The sequence below is a fragment of the Leopardus geoffroyi genome, chromosome E3, assembly GCF_018350155.1.
Source record: "Leopardus geoffroyi isolate Oge1 chromosome E3, O.geoffroyi_Oge1_pat1.0, whole genome shotgun sequence".
NCBI lineage: Eukaryota > Metazoa > Chordata > Mammalia > Carnivora > Felidae > Leopardus > Leopardus geoffroyi.
The window spans coordinates 37,866,539-37,891,254 of NC_059340.1; the positions used below are offsets into that span (position 1 = coordinate 37,866,539).

Genomic DNA, 24,716 nt, shown 5'->3' on the forward strand with positions numbered 1-24,716 from the left:
GTTGTTCTGTGTACCTTGTCACCAAAAGAATGCACAAATCTTAGGCACTTTTGCATTCTATTTCTGAAGAGTTTGGGCTTCTTGGGCCCAGCTGTGGAAGCCAAATTAAGAACTCCTGTTTGCCAGCTTTTGTTTTGGCACTTGAGGGTGCAGGTGGAGATTTAGGAAAATAAATTTCATGCTGAGTGGGTTGAAGGAGATGGACTGGCTTTTCCAGGGCAAATGCTGACTCTGTGTTTTCTCTAGGGGGAAACTCGGCCGGTATCCTCCTTGGCCAGGAAAGGTGAGTGTCTTGCTATTAATGGAAGACATCTGAAGTTGGGTGTGAGGAGGTGAGAATGTAAGATGTGTTCCCCTCAAATTTTGGCATTTAGTTAAACTGGACCTACTTTGGGGGAAAAAAATATTTATTTACTTATTTACTTGTTCACGTAATGTCTGCACCCAATCTGAGGCTGGAACTCACCACCCAGAGATCAGGAGTCCCATGCTCTTCTGACTGAGTCACCCAGGCATCCCTGAACTGGACTTATTTAAATTAACACTCAGAGTTTTTCTCTTCCTACTCTCAGATTGTTTAGAAAAGGCAATATAATATAAACCAGGTTATTTAATCTGCAATAAATGCTTATCTCTTGAATCAGAGATGGTTTTGGTGAAGTTTTTTAATCCTGGAAATCAGTTTTAATTTGAATTTAGCTTTACACTTAAATGTAACAAAAGGAGAAGAAAATAAATTCTCCAGGAAGAGAGAAATCTAAATGTAGGTTAGTGAAAAGTCAAAGTATTTTTGTCCCAACTAAGTTTAAATCTTCTTTCCATGTTACCATATGTGCTGCTCCAGTGCCTCTTTGCAGAAGTTGGCATTCCAGATTTTGCATGAGGCGATCCGTCATAGCTTTCCAAATGTTCTGTTTTTATATTCTTGCTAGGAGCCCAGGAAATGTCTTTAGACTATCTCTTTGCAATATGGCATATTCATTGCCTCAGTTGTCCTTCATTGTCATTATTACCTGTCTCAGCTCTTCCTACACAGGTTTTTTTATGTTTATTTTTTGAAGCGTAATTGATATACAATGTTACAATAGTTTCAGGTGTATGAGGTATCGATTCAACAATTCTATACCCGATGCTTACCATGAGAAGTGTAATCATCACTTGACGTTATTACTTCACAGAAGTGTTTTTAAGAACGTTCTCTGCATTTCTTCAGTGATTTAAGAGTCACATGGTTGGGGGAGTTGACATTGATGTTAGTTTTAACTGCTTTTAAAACAGGGCCATTGCAGTGAAAGGGATTTTCTGTCTACCAAACCCTACTACATGGTAGATGTATTCTAGAAGTTCCTAGAATATTTGCACATTTCCATACATCTCAGTAGATAAGTGCCAGATTTGGACATGCACTAGGCCCTGGGTTCTTTTCAAGCATATTCCTTTTCTTTTATTTCATTTTTCTTCTTACCAACTTAGAGGTACAGTAAACCTTTTTTTCCTCCCTTTTACTCCCCAGATTGTTAATCCACCCAAAGACTTGAAGAAACCGCGTGGAAAGAAATGCTTCTTTGTGAAGTTTTTTGGAACAGAAGATCAGTGAGTAGTGCTTATCAAGAGTTTCACTTTCCCTTTGGGCATTATCCTGGATCTGAGCTACTTGCAGGAATATTCTAGGGACCCTAGTTCATTTTTACTGTAGTCTGTCAGAATGGCATATCGTTCTGGCTTCATACCTAAATACCTAAATAAAAGATGCTATTCTTAGCTCATAGAAATTGTTCTGGGGCCAATAACAATGTCAGTCAAGTGAGAAATAGGATTCACCATCTTCTTAATATGGTAATCACAATAAGATAATTTTTCACATCTTTTTATCCAACTCCATAGGCAGTTCCTTTTATAAGGGCCACGTTTGGTTCTCTTTTAATGGCTGTTTATCATTGTGGTTCATGTATGAGGTATACACTGGACACTAAAATCTTGTTTATTCTAAGAGGAGTAATTGTTTAATTCTGTTCTCATTTGTAAAACTAGATGACTTTCTCTAATATTGTAGCAGTAGAGCTTTTCTAACCAGATCTGTCCTAGAGTTGAAATCAGGACCATTCTTTTGAGATTCTTTGATAGGCAGTAGAGGTCACAGTGAGGGGGAAAATGGAACTTGAGTTTCCATTGATTTAGCTTTCTCATTATTACATGGGTCTGATTACCTGGATTTAGCTAGATGGTTTGATTTAAGTAGCTGTATTTCCACTTAAGATTCTTAGAGAAAAATTTAGCTTTGGCTTTGAAAAACGTGTGTGTGTGTGTGTGTGTGTGTGTGTGTGTGTGTGTATGACCTAAGGAATCTAATACCAGTGGTTAAAATATACATTCCCACAAAGCGATATATGATATTCTATAGCAAAATCTCTTATAAAATGTTACTCTTTCTGGAGTTTATATGCTGGGTGCTTATCCCAGTTGAGAGTTTAAATGGTATGTATACCTTCACCATGCAGATCTATGCATATATTCAGCCCCTGTTTTCTGTCACAAAACAACTTAACCTTTTGATGACAATATTTTAAGGGAGTCACTGGCCCAGAGTTGTGAGAGCCAGAGACACTCTGCAAGCAGGAATGTTCTGGTAATGCCATTGAGTTGATGAGAAAGATTGTCCTGATGCATAAAACAAGTGCTAATTGTTCTCTTAGCAAATTTGAGTTTCTGACACCGAAGGGAACTTCTGGAGAAAAGTGAATGTTGTGGTGCTTGCTTTTCAGGAACTTAAGTAACAAGACATAAACATTTCAGATGGGAATACGTGCAGAATGAGTGATATGGGTGATTGATTATTAAAGCGTTCTAGAACAAGGAAAGAGTAGTGGAGAACAGGCAGGTCAATGAAGGCTGATGGAAGAGATGGGATTAGAATCCACCTATGGAGGGTGGATAGAACTGAAATAGGCAAGAAGTCAGGCATTGCAGGAAGTGGGAAGACCATGAACAACTGGGTATTAAATCGGATGTGTGGGCAGAGGGAGGCCCCCGCCTGGAGTGAAGAACGGTACTTGAGAATAACCGAGGCAGTATGGTTGGTCCAATTGGTTAGCTAAACGAAGATGCACACAAGTCTAGAACAAAAGTGGAAACTCATGGAAAGTGGGGGCTTGATGAAATTACAAGAGGCTCGAAAGCCTTTGTGTTCTTACAATTTTTAAAATGTTGGAAGGTCAGAAGAATAACCTGATATTTCTGTATAACAAATACTACAGATAAGACAGGAAATTGAAGTTGAGTGTATTTCAGCACTTCACCAGGTATACAAGTGAAGCCAGTGAGAAGGATACACTTACCAAACACAAAAATAATCTAATGGTGTTAGTAGTGGTGGAGATGATATGATTTCTAACTAAAGTGTTTTGAGGGGATTCATGAGCACGTGGTTTGGGGCAACTGTTAGCTATAATATCTTTAAGCTTTTCAGACTCCCTTGGTAGAGTTCGCGTAAAAGGGGCACCTGGGTGGCTCAGGCAGTTGAGCATCTGACTCTTGATTTCGGCTCAGGTCATGATGTCACAGTTTGTGAGTTCAAGCCCTGTGTTGGGCTCTGTGCTGACAGCGTGGAGCCTGCTTGGGATTGTCTCCCTCTCTTTCTGTGAGCCTCTATCTCAAAATAAATTTTTTTGTTGTTGTTATTTTTTTAAATGTTATTTAAAAACTATGTTACCACAGGCTAACATGTTACCTTTTTGTGGCCAGACAGTTGACAATGAAAGGAAACAAAGGGTAAGGATCTCCAAGCACTTTTGAAGGGAGAAGGGTTCTTAGTGATCAGTGATCAGCAAATGTTATTTAGTGTCTTTACGTTATCTGCAGGTGAAGTGTCCAGACCATTGGGTACCAGGGAATTGCTTTGGGGAAAGTATTTGGAGTTTGGATTTGATGCTGGCCTACTCTGCCTTCACATGCCAGTTGTACCTGCCCTACAATTTGGGCAAGCTGTTTTCACCTTTCCAAGCCTTTGTGTCCTTGCCCACACGTGGGGGTGATGCTACCTACCTCGCAGTCACGAAGGAGAAGGAGCGGCACTTGCTCATAGTGTGGTTTGGCATACGGCAAGTGTTTAGTAAACTTCAGGTCAGGGTAGAGATGTGTTACAAGAGACAAGCTGGTAAAAAGTGGGTGGCTTTAAGTAAGGGAAACTTAACTGAGAGAGAATCTATTTGAAAAGAAAGGCATCTAAGAGTTGGAAATTCCTAAGGACTTCAGCCAGGTCTCCTCTTTTGGTCAAAAGGCTTCGAGCGCAAAACAGTAAGTTTGCCTTGCCAGGAGTACTGTGTGCAGTGCAGTCCATGCTCCCAAAGGGATCTGATGGATCTCATCAAGATCAGAAAAGGGGACCAAATCAGATCAAAGAGTAGGATTCTTTAATTCAAAAAAGCCAAGTCTGAAAAAGAGCACAATCAGAATCGATCAAATGATGAATGGCCTTAAGGAGGTAAACCCTGTTGTGTTCATCAATCATCAGACATTTCAACAAAGGGCAGTGTGAGTAGAACAAGTGTTGTGGTGACTGTGTTTAGGGCATGCATAAGGAGCGCTGTTGGAAACAGACATTTGAGAAGTGGTTTAGACAGGAAGTACGAGTGGATTTTTAGAGATGAGAACTGCTTTGTACAGGGCAGGGCCACAAGTGGCTCCAGAAGAAATTGGGCTCTATCTACCTCACCTTTAATGCTTGATGTCAGGGAGAGGTCCATATTCTCCTGGCACAACCTGGGCTAGAGACTCTGTTGGTTACTGGGCCTGACTTTGGTGGATAGGGTCTGACCCCTTGGTGCTGTTCCTAAATTCCTAAAGAGTAATAGGATTCAGTCAGCGATGTTCAGTTTCAAAACTGTCATGACATACTACATATGGGAAAAAATATTCATGGATAAGGTTGTTTGTTTTTTTTTATATTAGCAAGGATTTTTATTAAAGAGTAAGAAGGGTAGCCCCTTAAACCAAGATTTCAATCTTTTAGAAAACTAATTTCTCTCTCTCCCTACTTCTGTCAAAACATCTAACAAATTGTGTTGACATGCCATCAGAAAGAGAGGACCAGACCTTCCTGACCAGCCTCCCCTGTAAGGGGAAGGACTTAGTAAGATGGTAGATTCAACTCTCTGAGCCTGGATGGCCACTACGGGAATTACCTGTGGTTGCTTTCTGTTTCACGGAAATACAGAAGGAAGAATACCTTCAGCATTAACTTTGACAACTCCACCAGGTGACCACTCCCAAAGATGAAGTCTCAGGCCTATGAGGCCCACCCTGGGCAGATGGTTGCCCATCAAAATAGAAACCGAGCTCAGGGTTTAAAAATTTCATCAGCCGCCATGGATGGCAGAATGGAGGGAGCTCATTTAGTTTGTGGGTACTCAAAAACCCCCAGAAACAAACAGTTCAGGAGAATACTGCCAGCAAAAGTGGGTAGACCCAAATGACCACCTGTGAGTTTCTATGGCAGTTTTCGTATCTGAACCTACAACAGCCCTTTCAAGAAATGAATAGGATATTTGTTCTGGTTCTCTCTTTTTAACAGACATAGATACTGAGAGGCAGGACATTTGTGGAGTTAAGTGATAAGATGTCCAGGATCCCAACCTGAGGTACTTTTTACATCAAGCCAGATATAAGGTATGAAGAGTGTGAGTATGAAAGTAAGTTTTGGAGAAAAACCCGTAGCTGGTCATTAAAAGCATAGCATATTGGAACTATCTGAGCATCCCTTTTTCTTTTCGCCTGGCACCTGATTGGCCCACTTTCCCTACATCCAACACTGTGTCATAGTTGGAGAACGGAGCCAAGAGGATAGTGAGTGCTCTGCTCCGGGTATTACTTGGACTGAGCCGGCACTGTCCCTCTGCCAGGGCTGGACAGTCCCTATCCTAGAGAGCATTGAGTAGATTTTCCTCTCCCAGCACCAGCATCCATCCTGCAGGTGACTCCCTTCGTGGCTGAGACAGTCGACTCCAGGAGCAGGTGTCATGCACCAGAATTAAAGAGTCTGGCACAAAAGAAGCATCTGGCCATACTGGCATGGGCAGCGCAGCTTGAAAGCCTCATCTAGCATTTGGGAATGTTGTCAAGGTTTGAAAACAGAATCTTCTAAATCTGTCTTATCTGCAAGTCTTTGTTGATGTTTGTATGATAAGCGTTACTTGAAATTAACTGAGGAGCTCTAACTTTCTTTGTGGGGTTTTTTTGTTTATTTGCTTTCTTTGTGATTTCGGAGCAACTTAGGCTTGGACCTGTAACAGCTACCAGTCACCCTCAGCCTCTTTCATTGGTGTAAAGTGTTTGGGGGGAAAGCATAGAACTGGTTTTTCAGTACTACACACCCAACCAGATGGAGAAGCAGACCCACGTCTTCTGACCCCATCTTTGTTCTCACCTTGGACTGTGCTCACCATGTACCTGTTCTCTCTCTCCACCCTACTTCCACCCAAGTCATCGTGTCTTGCAAAGTCTGAGACACATATGTGAGAGTTTTGGAGTTTGGTCCTAGAGCAACATGTTTAATATGATATCTACATGATGTGATTTTAACTTAAGAGTAAAGCAGGTCAGAATTACAGAAGTTTTTTGAAAACGTGAGGTGTTTAAATTCATTTTCAATGGAGCGTGTAATCTGAGGGTGGCTTGTAGTGGGAGGTTTATATTTGCAAATGAAAAGAATTTATAGGAGGCGTATCAGAATACCAGGGTAAGTTTGCTGCTCCTGGCCGTGGTACAGGTACAGTGACAGTTACACCTGCAACCAGGCAGTAGCTACCTACCTGAGCAAACCTACAAACAAGGAAATCATGGGGGAAACCCCTGAGTAAAGTAGCAAATATTTTATAATAGTGACCTTTATTATTGATTTGTTTTTTTAAGGTAATACGTGTTTAGGGAGACTGGGTGGCTAAGTCTGTTATGCATCTGACTTTTGGTTTCGGCTCAGGTCATGCTGTCACAGTTCCTGAGTTCAAGCCCCATGTCGGGCTCTGTGCTGCTGGTGCAGAGCCTGCTTGGGATTCTCTCTCTGCATCTCTCTCTCTCTCAAAATAAATAAACTTAAAAAAAAAAAAGATAATACATGTTTATGGTTCTCCCGCAAAATCGAGCTGTAAACTGTGAAAGGGTTCCATTCATCTCCATCCCTCAGCCATCCAGTTATCCGCCTGTGAGCATCCAGTTGTACTAGTTTCTTATGGCATGTCCCTCCAGAAGTACTGTGTGCAGAATCAAGAGGTTACGGATTCCTTTTTCCTTATTTTTATGTAAGTGATAGCATACTACACACAGTGCTGTGCCCCTTGGTTTTTCCACTTAGCCGCATGTCTTAAGAGACTTTCTGTTTTGTTCTTAGTAATGACCTCACTGATTGCCGCTACAAACAACGTAATTAACTCCTTTGTATATAAAAAGCAAAGGCCTGTACTTGACACACCACTTGACTAAGCTTGATTTTTCTGACTTCCAGCCTATAAGCAAATCAGGCAGAAAAGGTCCTGCTCCATCTAGGCATTGGGAGGATGATGGGAAAGAAATCACAAGTCATAGCTTATGTCACAGAAACAGAAGTCTCTTAAAAATAAACGGGCACCTGGGTGGCTCAGTCAGTTAAGCCTCCGACTCTTGATTTTGGCTCAGGTCATGATCTTGCGGTTCATGAGTTTGAGGCCCACATCAGGCTCGATGCTGAAAGCACAGAACCTGCTTGGGATTCTCTCTCCCCTCTCTCTGCCCTTCCCCTCCCTCTCTCAAAAATAAATAAACATGAAAAATAATAATAAACAAATACGTACAGACAACAGCAACAACCACAAAGGGCCACCAAAGCCTGACAACATTTAACCAAGAGGCCAGCGTTTCAGCCCCTCTGAATGTGCCAAGAAGGCATCATGTCCTCAGTGATTATTTCTTGAGCACCAGTTGCATGCCAAGCCCAGCTGATGGGCCTCAGTGTATTGGAGAATGGCACATTATTGAAGTTCCAGCTGAAAAGCATACTCTTTAAGGAGAGAGGGTTTTGCAATACAGCCTTTAGAGAAAAAACTCTATTCAGATGACTAAAGTGATTTCAATTTGGCTTGCTTTCAAGAGGTAATCCTCGTAGGGCTCGGGTGAGCTGCAGTTTTATTTACGGTTTCTCTGATGGGACACAACGCTTCAACAACAGACTAATTTCTTAACTAGATTAATATTTCTTGCATTTATTTTCTTGAAGTCATGTTTATACTCTCCATTCATTTAGCAAACCATTTTCACTTTCAAAAATGGTCAGGAAATTTTCATTTTAGTGTTCAAATGCCAGTCTTCAGGATGAATGGAATTTTCACCATACCATTCTGGCAGAAATCAGTAATCCACTTAAAATGCTTCAGTGAAAAAAATAGGCATAGGTTATTGGTGCTTCCTCCAGATGTCCTTACCTCTCCATTTCTGTGAATTGGAGCTTCATGCGGGGTAGAGGGAGGCAGGGATTAGGATGCCTGGAGCATACTGTCTTATCTCAAGGGGCTCCATAAAAACCACCCCATTGGTCTTACATCGGAACTTGTGTAGGTCTCAGCTTCTAACCTGAGGCTTGGAGAAGGAAGAGGCATGTCCAGAGCACAGAGGCTCTTTAAGCTTATCACTGACACTTGTGTCATCTCAGTATGACAGTTTAACCTGCTTTTCAGGACTTGTCTGGCTTTGCATCTGCTCTATCCTTAGAAACCCTAAAAGGGGGGAGAAGCAGGAGGGTCTGTTCAGTGGTTTATTTGCCAGGTAAAGTAAGGGCAAAATTTAATTCCATTTTTCCTCCCCATAGTTTAGACCAATTGGCTCTATCATGTCAACTTTCAGACTTTAAGTTGAGTTGGTCACTGGAAGGTATCTGCTTATCTCACCTGGTTGGAGCTCTATACAGCAAGACCGTGTCTGAGTCCATGTTTATCGTTCCATTCTCTGTGGGTTTGGCCATAGATATCCTGCTTAGTCCTGATTTGCTGCCATATTTGCAGGCTGATGGCCCGACAGCTATTGTGTTTGTACAGGTCTATTGTCACAGTCATTAACATGACCCTCAAAGCATAGGTGGCTGTTGGTGTGTTGGTCACACTATTTTTATGTACAGAGGTAGCCCTTTTACTGTTGCTAGTGAATATTCTCTAGCGTTCGGTAAAGGAGAGGCCCCTAAGTCAGAGTGATAGCTCAGTTTCTCCTTAACCCAACCTACTTTTTCAGAAGGTTATACCATGAAACCTATGAGCATTACACAGAAGAAACATTTAAGTTACTCTTACCTCGCCAAGCCCATAAAAATCATTTCCTTTGTGCTTGGAAGCTGAATGTCATCTAGGGAAACCACAGGAAAGCCAGCTGGGACAGATTTGTTCAGGTTAGTGTGGCAGGCTAGATATTCCAGAAGTGACGATAGATGGCTTTTTTACTTTCATGTGCTTTATGTTGATGGTGGGAATTAAAAATTAAATATCATAAGGGTATGTTCTGCCTTTAATCACGAGCAAAATCTGGTCTCTAAAGACCTCTTGTTACGAATGCTGCCCTCATTCCAAATCACATGTCACACATTTTGTGTGGTTTAGCAGCCACGGACACTGTCATTTATGAACAGGTACCTGTAAGAGCAGCAAATTCCAGATGCTGCATTTCTTTAGCTTTGGGAGCATCACTGATTCTCAGCTGATTGGCTGGTTGTCGTTCTGGTGTGAGTGTCGACTGGGTGGTGATGTCGCTGTGGTTGATATTGCTTCCTGATGCTCTGTGATGAGAATGGAAGAACATCTCCGGGCCACCTCTGCCCTCCGCCAGTGGCAGGCAGTGTGTGGTTCAGTGTGGTAGGCTGGTGAACAAGAGTGCACATAAATAACCTGCAGTTTTGTGTGGAGGATGTTCTGGTTTTGTTTGTGGTGGTGGTTGTGCTTGACTTGTTTCAGGAAACTTGCTTTTATAACACCCCAAGAGTTTGGGGTCGTCGATAACTTGTTTTAAAAAAAAAATGGCAGGCCTGTTTCAAAGTCCAGTTAAACCAAACCGATATCTGCATTCTGTTGAGATGAGGTATTTGATACTTTCTGGCATAGGCATTGTGGATCATATGCTTTCTGTGTGTGTTTTCTGCTAGTGCCTGGATCAAAGTGGAACAGCTAAAGCCATACCACGCGCACAAGGAGGAAATGATAAAGATTAACAAGGGAAAACGGTTCCAGCAAGCTGTGGATGCCGTTGAAGAGTTCCTCCGGAGAGCCAAAGGGAAAGACCAGGTGAGAGACTGATCTCGCTTTATGCCAACATCAGACTGGTTGTTTTGGCATAGTAACTGACAGATTAACTGTTGCCCAAACCCAAAGCTCTATTCTTACGAAACGCCAGTGGAGAGAACACCACTTTGTTTCTAAGGTATCCTTGTTTTGCCAATCACCTTGAAACTCCATGCATGCAGCTGAGTTTTCTGAAATAGATTGCTGCTTTTAGGAAAGTCACTTGGACTCAGGAGAAGAATCTCAGCTTTTAAGTATTTTAAGCCATTTCTCTCTTTTTTTATATCCTAAAGATTAGGGCTTAGCTTCTAGGATATATCCACTGCCTGGGTGTAAATCCCACTTAGCTTTGGGACTATAGGCAAGTGATACGATTTTTTTATCTGCTTCTCCAAATATCAATGGGAGCAATAGCAGAATCTATTTCGTAGGATAGTTGTGCGGATAGCCCATGTAAAGTGCTTCTCATAAGGTGTGGCTGGTGTAAATGGCAGTGGCTGCTTGGGTGGCTATCATGATTATTATTAAACTTTCAGACATCGTCCCACAATTCTGCTGATGACAAGAATCGGCGTAATTCCAGTGAGGAGAGAAGTAGGCCAAACTCAGGTGATGAGAAGCGGAAGCTTAGCCTGTCTGAAGGGAAGGTGAAGAAGAACATGGGAGAAGGAAAGAAGAGGGTGTCTTCAGGCTCTTCAGAGAGAGGCTCCAAGTCCCCTCTGAAAAGAGCCCAAGAGCAGAGTCCCCGGAAACGGGGTCGGCCCCCAAAGGATGAGAAGGTTTGTTTTATTTCTGCACCTTCTGGGATTAGTGACTTCCTTCTGTCTGTGGCAGAGTTGAGCTCCACAGTGTGCCTCAGCTCACTGAGTGGACCCAGAGACCCATGCTAAGCGCTGCCCTAAAGAATCCTGCAGACCAGGGGAGGGACACAGCCTGGATGCACAGGCGTGAAATACGCACAAAAGTCAGCGAAAGGTGTCGCATTCAACCAGGCGGTCAAGGCAGGAGAACAGTCCACCTCGGCCAGCCTGCAAGGGCTGGCCCTGGACGGGGCTTAGGAAGAAAGAGGGGAAGTCATTCCAGAGACAAAGGGCATAGCCCACATGGGGCTTGATGTTGGTGTGGATATTCTCATTATAGGTAGGGGACAGGGGAGAGAGCAGAGAGATAAAAGTGGGTTGTCCCTGGATTGTGGAGGGCCTTGAGGTCTACTAAAGCAGTAGTTACTGTCATGGAATCAGGGGGCCATGAACGTGTCTGAGCTGGGTGTCAGTGTGGCAGCGTGCTCCAGGCTGTGTGTTAGCAGTGGTGGAGGCCAGAGAAGAAAGGCTAAAGCTGGTTGGAAAGTTAAACCCAGGTGTGCATTTATCGAGAGCTATCTTGATAGCAAATACTGAAAAGAACTGCCTGAGAGGCACTTAAGAGGGAGGGCTCATAAGATTTAGCAACCGGATACATAGGGTTGAGTGAGGAAAGGGAATGGGAAAGGATTTCAGGTGTTTGCCTGGGAAATGGTGATGCCCTTCTCAAGAGCAGAAGAGTCAGGAGTAGGGCTGGCTCTTGGAGCAAGAGGACTTGGTTCTGTTTTGAGTGTGATGAATCAGAGATGATGCTGAGACCATCGAGGAACCCTGGAGTAATGTCAGGATGGAACACAGATGTGGAAGGTGAATATGTAGGTGTGTATTGGTGAGGCCTGGCGGGATCTGTCGTCAAGGAAAGTAAGGAGAGAAGGACAGAATTCTGCTTTGCAGTGAGATTGTCCATAGGTCAGAGTTGCGAGGGGTCGGAGGAGCCTCATACTGAAGTGTAACAGAAATAATGTACCTTCCACCTTCCTGAAAAGATTTGGGTCAAGTCTTGAAAGCCAAGGGAAGAGAATTCGAGATGGAGGAGGTAGTCTGTCAAAACACAGGGGAAGATTGTTAGAGCACAGTCGAGGGGACAAGAGCCAGATGTCTGGCAGAAACAGTTGGGTGATAAGGCCATGATGAAACACCAGACATCATCAGATCAAGGCATGCAAATTCAGACACCAGCGAGACCAGACAGGTAATAGAAGGAAGCAAGGGGAGCTGGCAGAGGGTCCACATCCCCGATCTGCCTCCGTACTGAGAGCATGAGGTGTGGCAGCTGGCTCTCTGGGGAGGTCATGCTCCATCCATGGGGTTCCAGCCAACTTTTGCCAAATTGTCTGCTTTTTCTCAAGAGAAGCTGAAAATACAGATTTTTATGTGAAACAAACATTCCAGTTTTACATGTTACAAACCAGTTTAAAATTTTAAAATACATTTAGGTCCAAAGGAACATCTCGGGGCTAGACTGAGCCTGTGGGCTGCTACTCGGTGACCTCTGCATCACAGAGGGTGCTTCTTGCTGTCAAATAACCTGTGATTGAGAGTAGAGAGAGTGACTGGCGGTTGTGCCAGCCCTGGCTGACGGTGAGCACAGAGAACCACCAGCCAAAGGTGGAGAAGGTTTAGGAAGCTAGCTGTGGTGCATGAAGAACTTTTTAGGGGGTGTGATCTAATTTGGTCCAATTAGATTGATTTCCTGGGGATCCAGAGGAATCTGAACTGTCGGGTTTTATACTGTTCTCCGAATTCCTGTTTTCTGCTTTCTAAAGCTATGGAGCCTGCCAATTCCTGTGCTAGCCCCGGACAGAAACAACTTCTCTTTGGATCAAGGGAAGTGTACAGGAGAGGTTAGGAGGAGGTCTCAGGCTGGCCTTGAGTCAGAGCTGTGACTCTAACTGGTGCCGCTGTGTGACCTTGGCCAGCTACCTTTGCTTTGCTTTCCTGGTCTGATCATGATACCCTTCCCCCCACTTTGTTATAAGAAGGAAATGAGCAAAAAAGAGCAGAGTACCTAGAGGAGTGTGTGCAGTGCACTCACATTTGGTCACCAGCTTTACCTTTGTCAGTGGCCCGTTGTACAGTGAGAGCATAGTGGTTTTAGCTGAACCAGAGGCCACCACTGGCTTACTGCAGAGACTCTTCTCACAGGCTCCCAGGGAAGAGCAGTTTGCCCTTGAGTCTGAATTATTAATCAGGGGTAGTAACACTGCTGCTGGCTGTTCTCCGAGCCAGGTCCTCAGCCAAGGGCTCTGCCTACTATTTACCTTTAGCAGAGTCCTTTCTGCAGCTACCTTGCTTGGCCCAGCCGCTAATAAAGGATTTGTCAGCCTGGAGAGGAAGGAGCCATGGCTAGTGGTGCAGGGCAGACACAGCTGTTTTAGTTGGGACTGTTGGTCTTAATCAAGCACCTTCAGGGATGTAGAGAAAATGGGCTTGGAATTTTGGTACATCTTCTGATCTAATAGGTCTTATAGTTTAAAAAAGAGTGTGTGTTGCTACACAATTGTCATTTGGCTGTCAGACTTGTTTCTGAAACAGCAGTAGCCTAGGCTGATAACTGGGCAAAGCCCTGGATGTTGGCTGCTCTGAGCCGTAATCCCCTGCCCCATGAGGATTAGTGGAAAAGGCTGACCTTGACGGTGGAGGTGTCAGTTACGTGCACACAGGGGAAGGCTGGGTTCATGCCTAGACTCTGGCATGAGAGGTGTGCTCTCTCCTCTCTCAGGGGCTCTTATTTCTGAGTCCTGAGCCGAGAAGTAAAACTGCAGCTCTAGGCACACACGAGCCTGACAGAACCGTCAGTCCTGTGGCTCCTAAAATCCCTGAGTAGTGCGGAGAGTGATGATTTGGGAGTCGGGGCCTCTGGTTGGTGCCAGGTAGAGAGTCAGTGCGCTCCACCTCACCGTCCTTCTGGGGCCTGAGGCAGGTCACTGGAGCTGTGTTGCCCCTACCCACAGGGGACAGACGTGGAACGTGTCCATCACGGCGGCACTTTCTTTGGACAGTATTGCACTAGGCCTTTTTTTTCCCCAGAGCTCTTCATTCAGCAGATGTTGTGCAGCTCCACCACAGGCCAGGTGTCTAGAGATAAAGCAGCATGATAGTTAGACAAGGCCTCTCTCTTGTTCACTTCTTCCACAGTGAACATCTTCTCTCTGCCAGACATGGCTCCCAGCGAGGGGTACAAGGTAAACAAAATTGGAAAAGGTCTTGCTTTCATAGAATTTGCTCATAATCACATCAGCATCATGTTCTAATGGGGGAAGACAGAGAGGTCAGGGAAAGCATCCCGATAAGGTGACACTTCAGCAGAAATCTAAAGTGAGCATGTGAGCCAAGCACATAACTGTTGGAAGGGCATTCCCAGTAGTGCAAAGGTACCGGGGCAGGCATATGCTTGGTGTGTTTTGAGAATGGGTAGCAGGCCAAGGAGGTGCCAGTGAGTTGGAAAGTGGTGAGGGGGTAGAAAATAATAGGACACGAGGTCAGGGATTGGTGTGGAGTGGGGTTGTAAAACTTGTAGCGCCCCATGGTAATAAAGCTTTTAGCCTGACTGTGTGAGACCAGATGTCAGTTTTCGGCAGAGGAGTGACATGCTTCATTCTGGCTGCTGTGTACAGTCCACACTGCAGGGTTTCAGACCAGCAGCAGAGAGATCCATTTTGCTGCTGTCCAAGTGACAGGTGATGGCGGCCTGAGCGTGGGTGTAAGCAGTGGGGCAGTAAGGAGGGGTTGCAGATCCCCAATTGTAAAGCCATAATCGTTGCCAAGAGATAAGAGGAAAGAGGAGGCAGGATCAAGAAGGAGTACAAAGATCTCAGCCTGATAGAACGGAGCTGCTTTTCTAAGATTGCAAAGACATTGTAAGGAGCTGCTTGGGCAGGAGATCCAGAGTTCAGCAGGCCAAGAATCCCATTAGATACCAAGTAGAAATGTCAGGGGGCCACTGTGGCCGGAAGATCACACATGTGGAAAGTGAGTGTGAGGTAAACTCAGTGGTGGAAAGGATGAGAGCACAGCAGGTGTGAAGCTGAAGCAGCACCTCTGCCCAGGAGGAGTGTGGGCCAGACTGTTGGTTGAGGGGGCGCACCCCATTCCACTGGGTCCTGCCTTTGCATCAGCCTGGGGAAGGAGTGGAACTCTTGGCCCCCATTTGCCCTGGGTTTGAAGTCTGGCTTTGTCATTTAGTAGCTAAAACGTTGGGCACATTTCCTCATGAGCACCATGTGGTTTTCTCAGTCTTTTCGAGATGCAGTGGATTCCTTCTAAAGCTGGTACTGTTTTCTGAATGTTCATTACTGGCCATAAGGAAATCTTCCCTGTGACTTGCTGATAACACTGCACACCATAGTTGAGTTTTCCAGTGATATCTATCCTCGTGAAACTTGGGCACAAGAAGATATTTTGTTATATCAACAGAGAAGAAAGGCTCACTCCCTGTCAATGGGAACTTGCCTGGTTCCCTGCAATGGACAGTCAGAACCGTGCCTGGGGACTGACGCTGAGACCATGGAGCTGGGTAGGGGTTTAGTTTAAGGTGGCATGTGACTAAAGGAAGGAGAGCAGTGAAGAAGTGCTTCCCAATTTGGGGCAGGAAGACATCTACTGAGGTTGCCACAGTGTCTTGACCATCTACCTTTCCCTCTGTAGGATCTCACCATCCCTGAGTCTAGTACCGTGAAGGGGGTGATGGCTGGACCGATGGCCGCATTTAAATGGCAGCCAACTGTGAGCGAGGTAACACCCCCCCCACCCCACCCCCCCGCCCACAGGCCAAGATAAGCCTGGCCTCCAAGCTAGTTTCCTGACCTGTGTGAGGCACTTGTCCTTTCCCCCTTTTTTAAATGGCCAGACAGTTCCGAGGTGTATGATGGGGAAATTGCAAGTCTCCACCCTCGGGGGTGCTCACTGTCAGGTTTGATGCAACTTCTTCCAGACCCTTTAGTACACCCCCCCAACTCAGCCATCATTTATAGAATTACAGACCCACATGGGGTTTTTATTGTTGGAAATAGGGTTGGTTTTAACAAATGTGAGATTGGCCCACAAATTTTTTTTTACTTGATGCTTTATAGACAATCTTTCACTGCAACTCTGCTATTCAGTAGCTGCACATTGTTTCATCCTTGGAAAGGATGCCCTCATCTCCTGTTGAGCCTAATTGTGAAAAAGCCCTTGAAAGGCCTGCACTCACTGCCACTGTGTTTCTGTTTATATTGATCCTCCGTGAGACGAGACGCTCGAGGGGCTGGCACCAGACACAAGTAGGCTGAAACCCTAAAATTGGAAGAGTCCTGAGAATTGATTTGGCCCTGTCTGCTGGGTTATCCAAAGGGACTGGTGAATGCCATTTTAAAAATAGCATTGTGCCTCTCAAATATTTTCCTACAGTGTTACTGGAATAATTTGTATACCATCCTGACAGAATTGTCTCTCCTTTTCCACTTGTAGTCAGTTTCCCTCTAGCTGAAACAGGGGTCCTTTGTAAAAAGGCTTTAACCAACAGTGGGAAAGTGCTTCCAGGCCATCGTATAGTCGAGACCAGTTCCCGAAGGGGTTTCAGCCAGAGAAGAGTCAAGTTACCAGGCAGTTAACAATGCAAGGTGATCTCTGGTGGGAAATAACTTGTTTTATTTCATGATTTTCTGGTTTTAGCCTGTGAAAGATGCAGACCCTCATTTCCATCATTTCCTGCTCAGCCAAACTGAGAAGGTGAGTTGACCTTTGACATTCTTGATCCTTGGTCAGGGGCTGGCCTGAGGGGACAATGTGGCTCCACGGCTCCCTACTAATCTGAAAAGTCAGGCTCTGCCTGTACCACTGCCCAGAGCAACGAGTTAAAAAGTCACATAGAGACTCACTCATGAATTAGGTGTTATTAAAATTAAAAGTAAATCAAAAAGTAAAAAAAAGCATTTAAGACTCAGCAGCTGTGTGGTTGAGACATTTGTGGTTACCTTCAGAGTCTAGGGCAGAAGCCAGACCTCATGAGCTGTCAGCACCCGTCAGGTAGCCCACACTGTTGGGTGGGCACATTCTCAGGTTTAACTGGGGAGACCATCTCTCTGGACCATGGGGTTGTGGAGGGAAAGCTTCCCAGAGTATCTGCAAGGCCATGAGTTAGGCTGAGTCTTGATGGGACCTGATAGGCTACGGCTTTGGAGTTGGACAGATGTGGGTTCCAAGCCTAGTTACACTGGCTAGCTTTGTAATTCTGGCCACATGACTTAATACATCTGATCCTTAATGTCATCAGCAGCAAAAGCACCTTGCAGAGTTGTGTAGATAATTGAATGAGGTAATGTGTGTTCACTTTCTAATGTGTTACTTGGAAATCAATAAAGTTGAACAGCAAATAAGTTTTCAGTGTTAATGCCACGTTTTAGGCCAAACTTCTTAAGCAATTTATAACAAAGACCAGTTAAGCATTCGGTTTAATAAATGTTTTTTTTCCCTCGTTTATTAGCCAGCTGTCTGTTACCAAGCAATCACAAAGAAGTTGAAAATATGTGAAGAGGTACGTAGGTTCCATATTACCCTATTTTTTTCTTCCACTGGGGCCCTTGCCGTGGGCAGACTGACCTGATGATTTGTGCTTCCTTTCCCTAGGAAACTGGGTCCACCTCTATCCAGGCAGCAGACAGCACAGCCGTGAATGGCAGCATCACACCCACAGACAAAAAGTAAGACCTTTGATGAAAACACTTCTTGTGATTCTAGTTCTGCTAGGGATTTGGGGATGACTCTTTAAGGGGGCTCTTTAAGGGTTGTATCCCAGCCTTTGCTGGGACTGAGTGGAAAGAGGGGGAAGGTCGTAACTTTTAATGACATTGTTTTGCCTGAGGGTAATTTTACCTGCGGTAGACCCTGGTCCTATAAATATACAATGGGGTTGGCTTCATAGCTCACTGGTGGCTCTTCGAGTAGGAAGAACACTCAGTTTGGTGGTTCTCAGACTTTCTTGTGCCTCAGAATCACCTGGAAGGCTGCGTGTAAAGCGCCAGTTGCTAGGGCCCCTCGCCCCTGGGTTTCTCAGTCACTATGTCTGGAGTAGAGCCCAAGAATTTGTGTCTTGGACGCCTTTCTGGGTAGGTTGCTGCTGCCAGTCAAGAGGCCACACTTTGAGAACCACTGGCTCAGCAGAACAGTGATGAAAACCCAGAAATTGGCTGTGGTGGAGGCAAGTGGGGGGTGAGAGGTGAAGATGTTTGGAGTAAAGCCCATCGTCCTGCCTTTCCCAGCTCTCCCTGCCGTCGCCACCTGGTCCTTCTCGTGCACCTGTCAGCACCTCTCTCCCTTGCCTGGGCAGGTACGAGAGCCTTGACTGTGGTCCCCAAAGCTTAGCTTGTGCCCACACACACCCCTGCCCTTACTCTGACGGTGTTTGTGGTCATGGTGATGAAAGTGCTAAGACGGACCACTCCCTTGAGCAAGATGGCCCGGTCTGAAGCTGCCGTCTGTATCTCCCATGCGGTTCTTTCTCAGACAAAAACAGTACATCTTTTACTTCATTTATGAGTTTTCATGCTGACAACATGCTTGATCCTACTGTTTATTTTGGGTGAACGTCCCTGGGTGGGTGGAGTGGAGAAGACACAGGCATGTTATGTGCTAATGAAAGGGGAGGTGGGTATCACCCACTGATTTCAGGAGGACTGTGTTGGTTTTTTTACGAAAAGACAAGGACAGGGCTGAGGACAGAGTCCAGTGCTTCCACCTAACGCCTTCGTTGCCCTGTCAGCCAGACCCTTTTTTGACACGAAGATAAGCCAGCTACAAGGTGAAGCAGCTATGTGGTCTGCTGGGTGTCCTCAAATGCCAAGAAAAGGAAAGAGAATTAGTCTGCCATGGTTTAGAATCCTAGGGGAAACTGGCACTACTCAGACAACTGTGAATGACAAAAGATCTCCTGGTTTTGAGCTTTGGCTGAAGCTTAGTGGGTGAGGGTGCCATTCGGTGAGGAAGATGGTAGATTCTGTTTTCATCATTGGATTCAGGCTGGGGGAGCATGTGAGAATCTGCATCCCAGCAAGGATGAGGGGACCCTTTCAGTACAAGAGCCAGTTTGCAGAGGTGGCTGTGGATGTGACCCCAGGAGACCGAGAATACTAAAAGGCTAATAGGGTTCTCACTGCAGCAGCACGTGGACTAGCGTTGGAACGATACAGAGAAGGGTAGCACGGCCCTTGCGCAAGGATGACAGGCAAATCCGTGAAGCTTCCATATTTTTAAAAAAATAAAATTAAAAAAAATAAATAAAAGGGTAACTCGGGTCAAGTGAGGTGGAGAAGCTCTGGAGAGAAACCCAAGCCAAAAACCAGCACACCAAGGAATAATAAGTGAAGAAAGTGGCATTGGTTAGCCATATCACATACAAGGAGTGAAGTACAAGAACCAGAAAGAGACCTTGGGGCAAGATAAAATCACCTGTAAAAGCAGTAGAAATGGCAGTAGTAGCCAACAGCCCCCGAGTTCTCGGGGGTTGCACAAAGGAGCAGGCTACCGGACATGAAAGTGAACAGGCATGCTGTCCACCTGGACTTTAGTCCCCAAAGATGAGAATGGGCCTACAGTTAGAAGGGTGTGGTGGAGAACTGTGGACGGGCCAGTGGAAAGCCGTGACGGGGTCAGGAGAAGGCAGGCATAGGAAGAATTCGTGCTCTGGAAAAGATTGGCTCTAAAGGAAGCTTTGAAGAGGGTCAAGACCCGTCTCTGCTGGTAGCGGGAAGAACACAAGTGTAGTGTCAGAAGTAGAGCTGGACAGGGAGATGAAGACTGATCCTGATTCGTACAGTTGAAGAAGTTTGCTGATGTGCTTTAAAGTGGCATCTGAAAGCCAGGCATTTAGAGGGGTCGATCGGGAAGCTGTTGCAAGAGCCGAAGACAGAAGCCTGCTTTCTTGCTCTAACGGAATTCAAAGCTCAGACCATCTATCACAGCAGTAAGGAAACAATTTGGGAGACTTGCCCTAAACCATATGAGAGGCACACCTCTTTCTGTGGCAGGCAAAGGTCTAGAAAAGCCCATTTCAATTGAGGGACACTTTTAAACAATGGCAGGGTAAGAAAAGGCACAACATACACACACTGCTTCCTGCTCTGCTGTGGTGCTGCCAGCCGCTGAGTGGTTTCTGGTGACCACGGTCCCACTCCACCCTGAACCGATCAGTGTCTCTCTTTTTCAGGATAGGATTTTTGGGCCTTGGCCTCATGGGAAGTGGCATCGTCTCCAACTTGCTAAAAATGGGTCACACAGTAACCGTCTGGAACCGGACTGCAGAGAAAGTAAGCATTCGTGGTGGTGCTTGTCAGACGGGGTGGGACAAACCCTTGACCCTTGGAGTTGGAGTAACTAGTAACTGAGGATAGGAATCTTCCTATTGTCTCCGCTCAGCATTTTGCATATGTAGAGTAGCCAAGTATAGAGCCAAGCTCTATAGTTCAGGCAAGTAAAGATGGAGGTACAGAAGCTTAGGATGTTATTTATAAAAGGATGTAAGCTTAGGATGCTGTTTATAAAAAGTAAACACTTAAAAACATACAGGCCTATAAAAAGAAGTGAAATTCTCCCTTCCTTGCCATTAGCTGAGGTAGCTCACATCAGGTGTTTGTATCCTTTTGTTCATGCACGTGCAAATACATGTGAGTGTGTTAGTAATTCATTGATACCGAGTGTGTGGAGATGGATTTATTTCTTCCTTTTGCATGGCTGCACTGTATTCTGTCGTTGGGATTGTATTAACAGCACCTTGCCGTAGAGCATTCTGCAGTGATGGAGATGTCCAGGATTTGTCCAATGTGACACCCACTATTCACATGTGGCTCTTCAGCACTTGAATCAATGGCTAGTACGACTTAAGAATTGAAATTTTAATTTTACACCACTTAAATGTAATAGTCCCCCATGGCTAACGGCAACCAAAGTAGGCAGGACAGGTTTAGAAGTTCTTAACCTAGGGTGGTGGTCCACCACTTCAAGGGTCTGTGCATGCCCTGAAATGGAACTCCAGGTCTGAATGTGCACCTCTGCACTGGAGAGAAGCCATGGCTTCTCCCATCAAGTTCTTATCCAAGAAAAGGTGAAGAACAGTAGTCTGAGTACAAGAAACTAAAGCCCTGTACTCACCAGGAACACAGGAAGAGACTGAGGAAGGACCAGCCCGTTGGGAACCTGTGTGGCTGAACATGTGTTTACAAAGTGACTGGATGAGCACCCCATGTGCAGCTAGGTGCAGCTGTGGTAGGAGGGTGGTTGCTGAAGGAGGTGGCAGGCCTAATGGATTAGAATTAACAGAAATGTTCTTGGCAAGGTAAAAAAAAAAAAAAAATCACTCTAATGAAACAAATGCCTTTTCAAGGATAAAAGGAACTGGTTGGAGAGTCAAAGGGTCTGTGGGGGAAAGGGCACTGAAGGCCCTGAAAGCCTTACTGAAGGATTTGGGCTTCAGCTGCTGGGCATTGGGTAGGGGCTGTGGGGACCCAAGTCAGGAGGGTGATCAGGTCCCATCGGCAGTATTTGTTGTGATTCGAGGCAAGGGTAACCAGGAAATGTAGATGCACAGTTGCAGAAGTTGGGAGAGTCAGGGTTTTCCTTATGAGTGCCTTCCCCTTTGATAGAAGTGCCTCTTGTCATCCTGTATCTTGATTGGAAAACCTAAATGTTATGTAAACATGGCCATTCTTTCCAGATTAATTTATGGGAAAGCACTAGAGCATAGCAGTTAGGAATCTGGTGTGGAATCAGACAGACCTAAATCCAAGTTACAGCCATCCTGCTCACCTTTTTTAGCAACGCTGTTTATCTCCCTAAGTCTCAGAGTTCTCATCTGTGCAAAAGATTAAATGAGATGATGTAAAGTACTCAGCACCATGCTTGGCACAAGTTAAGTAGTAAATGTCATCTTTAAAAACTTGTCTAGGGGCGCCTGGGTGGCGCAGTCGGTTAAGCGTCCGACTTCAGCCAGGTCACGATCTCGCGGTCCGTGAGTTCGAGCCCCGCGTCAGGCTCTGGGCTGATGGCTCGGAGCCTGGAGCCTGTTTCCGATTCTGTGTCTCCCTCTCTCTCTGCCCCTCCCCCGTTCATGCTCTGTCTCTCTCTGTCCCAAAAATAAATAAACGTTGAAAAAAAAAAAAATTTAAAAACTTGTCTAATTCTTTGGGGTGACTGAGTCGGTGAAGCGTCTGGCTCTCTTGGCTCAGGTCATGATCTCATGGTTTGTGAGTTTGAGCCCCACATTGGGCTCTGCACTGATAGCGCAGAGCCTACTTGGGATTCTCTCTCTCCTTCTCTCCCTTCCCCTCCCCAGCTCACATGGCAGTCTCTGTCTCTCAAATAAATAAACAAACATTTTTAGAAAGCCATCTAATTTTTGACCATCCCTGTAGAATTGTTTTAAACTATCTTGGCAAAAAAAAAAAAAAAAAAAATTACTCTCTGGTTCTTCTGGAATAGCTAATGGAAAACATATTTTCAGAAAACAAAGTAATGAGATCTCTCTCAAGCATAGTTTAAAACATAAAGCGATATACTAAAAGGCTGAGTTGTTGTGTACCGTGGTAAAGAAGCACACCCATCAGGTAGGCTGGACAGCTGGGGCTGCAACTGATAGAGGTGGCTCTGTAGGAATCAGTGAGATAGGAGAAAGGTCAGTCAGTAAGTTCTGTTCAGGACAACTGATTGCAAGTTTGGGGAAATGCTACTCTCACCTCCTACCACGTACTAAAATAAATTGAAAATAGACTAAAGTGTACATCAACCAAACGTGCTTATAGCAAATATGATAACTCAACACACACAATAGCTTACAAAAGAAACAATGAACGAAGATATTAAATTTAAAAGGTTCAGTAATTGGAGCACCTGCCTGGCTCAGTTGGTGGAGTCTGTGACTCTTGATCTCATCTTCATGAGTTCAAGCCCCACATTGGGCACGGAGCCTACTTAAAAAATTTTTTATGAAATTAAAAAATATGTAAAAGGTTCAATAATCAAGAATAATCAAAATACATATCAAACAAAAAGTTACTGGGTTTGGCTGGTTAAATCATCAAGTAGGGCAGAGTTTTTATGTATTTACGGATGCTTGTTTGTTGTTTTTAAATGATGTACTCAGTGCTGGTAATTTGATACCTTGCCAGTGATCATTATAAATTAACATGGCTCCACTGGAAAGCCATTTGTCTACATTTATTAAGAACTTGAACATCATTTGGAACCTGTTTATTCTACTTTCGGGGACCTAGATTCAAAACATAAAGGAAAAGAATTGTACATAAAGGTATTAGTTGGAGTCACTTTTTTTTTTTTTTAAGTTTGTTTATTTTGAAAGAGAACGACCAGGGGAGAGAGGGAAAGAGAATCCCAGGCAGACTCCATACTTCCCACTGAGCCCAATCCGGGGCTCAGTCTCACGATGGTGAAATCATGACCTGAGCTGAAATCAAAAATCGGATGCTTGATCAATTGAGCCACACAGGCGCCCCTGGAGTCATTTATAATTAAAAGCAGGTTTGATATTGAACTTCGGGAGAGCCATTAGGTAAATTCAGGTGTGTCTCAATGGGATATTCTGCAGCCATCCATTATAAACAATAATTAAGAAAGACTGTAATGTGGATAAATGTAAATCACACACGATATTAAAAGTTGGTTACAAAATAGGTTCACGTATTTCTAATTACTTTAAATGATTTTGGAAAAGGAAAAAACTGAAATATTGATAATGTTTTGTTATGAGGTGGGTAATTTTAATTCTCAAGGAAGAAAAGTTAAAGCTTTTAGACACCCAGGAACATCTCGGTAAGGAATGGCAGCCTCCCAGCGCCAGACCTGCTTCCCCAGGTCTGCTACCTGTGGGTAGCAGACCTGCTACCTGTGGGTAGCCCAGGACACTAGGCAGGTTTTGCCGCAGCCAGGACAGCCACAGAGGGTTGCGGACAGGTGCTATTTACATCCTGTTCTTCAAACAGGAAACCTTTAGCAGACACTTGTTTTGTGCCTGCTATGAAGTAGAACTTCGTTCTAGGCACCAGTTATGCAAAAATATGAGACGGTCCTTAAGGGGCCCAATCTACTTCCTTCAAAAAGCTGGACCACCACTCTGGTGTCCCCAGCTCCTAGCCTCAGCCTCCTGCCTTGAGAGGCCAGCCAGGAGGACTGGGCAGGGTGTCTCTGGCCTGGTTGTTGTATTGGTTGTGCACTGCCTGTAGCTCACATTAGGATCTGTGACTTTTGCAGTGTGATTTGTTCATCCAGGAGGGGGCCCGCCTAGGAAGAACCCCCGCTGAAGTCGTTTCAACTTGTGACATCACCTTCGCCTGCGTGTCAGATCCCAAGGCAGCCAAGGACGTAAGGATCCCCTCTTCTCCCATCATGTTGTGGCCAGGAAAACTGTCTGGCCTCCCTCTCCCCACCCCATCTCCCCTGCCCATGAGTGAGTGTCTACAGCATGTGGGGGAGTTGAATTTCCCATCTGGGGCCATCCCCCATTGTGAAAAATATTTTTGTAAATTGAATACAGACTTCCTTTGATTCAGAGCAAAGAATAAAAACGAGGGTCCCTGAGATCTGTGCTGAC

General features: G+C 44.9%; 1 protein-coding gene and 1 non-coding gene across 7 annotated transcripts in view; both read left to right on the forward strand.

Annotated features, from left to right (window-relative positions):
* Positions 1 to 24,716, forward strand: part of GLYR1 (glyoxylate reductase 1 homolog) — a 34,175-nt gene that overhangs the window by 900 nt on the left and 8,559 nt on the right. For 2 of the 6 annotated variants that reach the window (XM_045460839.1, XM_045460840.1), the window contains exons 2-11: positions 247 to 283; positions 1,514 to 1,593; positions 10,148 to 10,286; positions 10,820 to 11,062; positions 15,791 to 15,877; positions 16,796 to 16,852; positions 17,607 to 17,657; positions 17,750 to 17,823; positions 20,325 to 20,424; positions 24,377 to 24,487. In XM_045460839.1, coding sequence (XP_045316795.1) covers positions 247 to 283; positions 1,514 to 1,593; positions 10,148 to 10,286; positions 10,820 to 11,062; positions 15,791 to 15,877; positions 16,796 to 16,852; positions 17,607 to 17,657; positions 17,750 to 17,823; positions 20,325 to 20,424; positions 24,377 to 24,487 — 979 coding nt within the window. The remainder of the gene's footprint in view (positions 1 to 246; positions 284 to 1,513; positions 1,594 to 10,147; positions 10,287 to 10,819; positions 11,063 to 15,790; positions 15,878 to 16,795; positions 16,853 to 17,606; positions 17,658 to 17,749; positions 17,824 to 20,324; positions 20,425 to 24,376; positions 24,488 to 24,716) is intronic. The other 4 variants (XM_045460841.1, XM_045460842.1, XM_045460843.1 and 1 more) reach the window with 3 other exon arrangements.
* Positions 19,265 to 19,371, forward strand: LOC123589840. Its single transcript, XR_006708487.1, has one exon. It is a non-coding gene; the product is annotated as a U6 spliceosomal RNA (small nuclear RNA).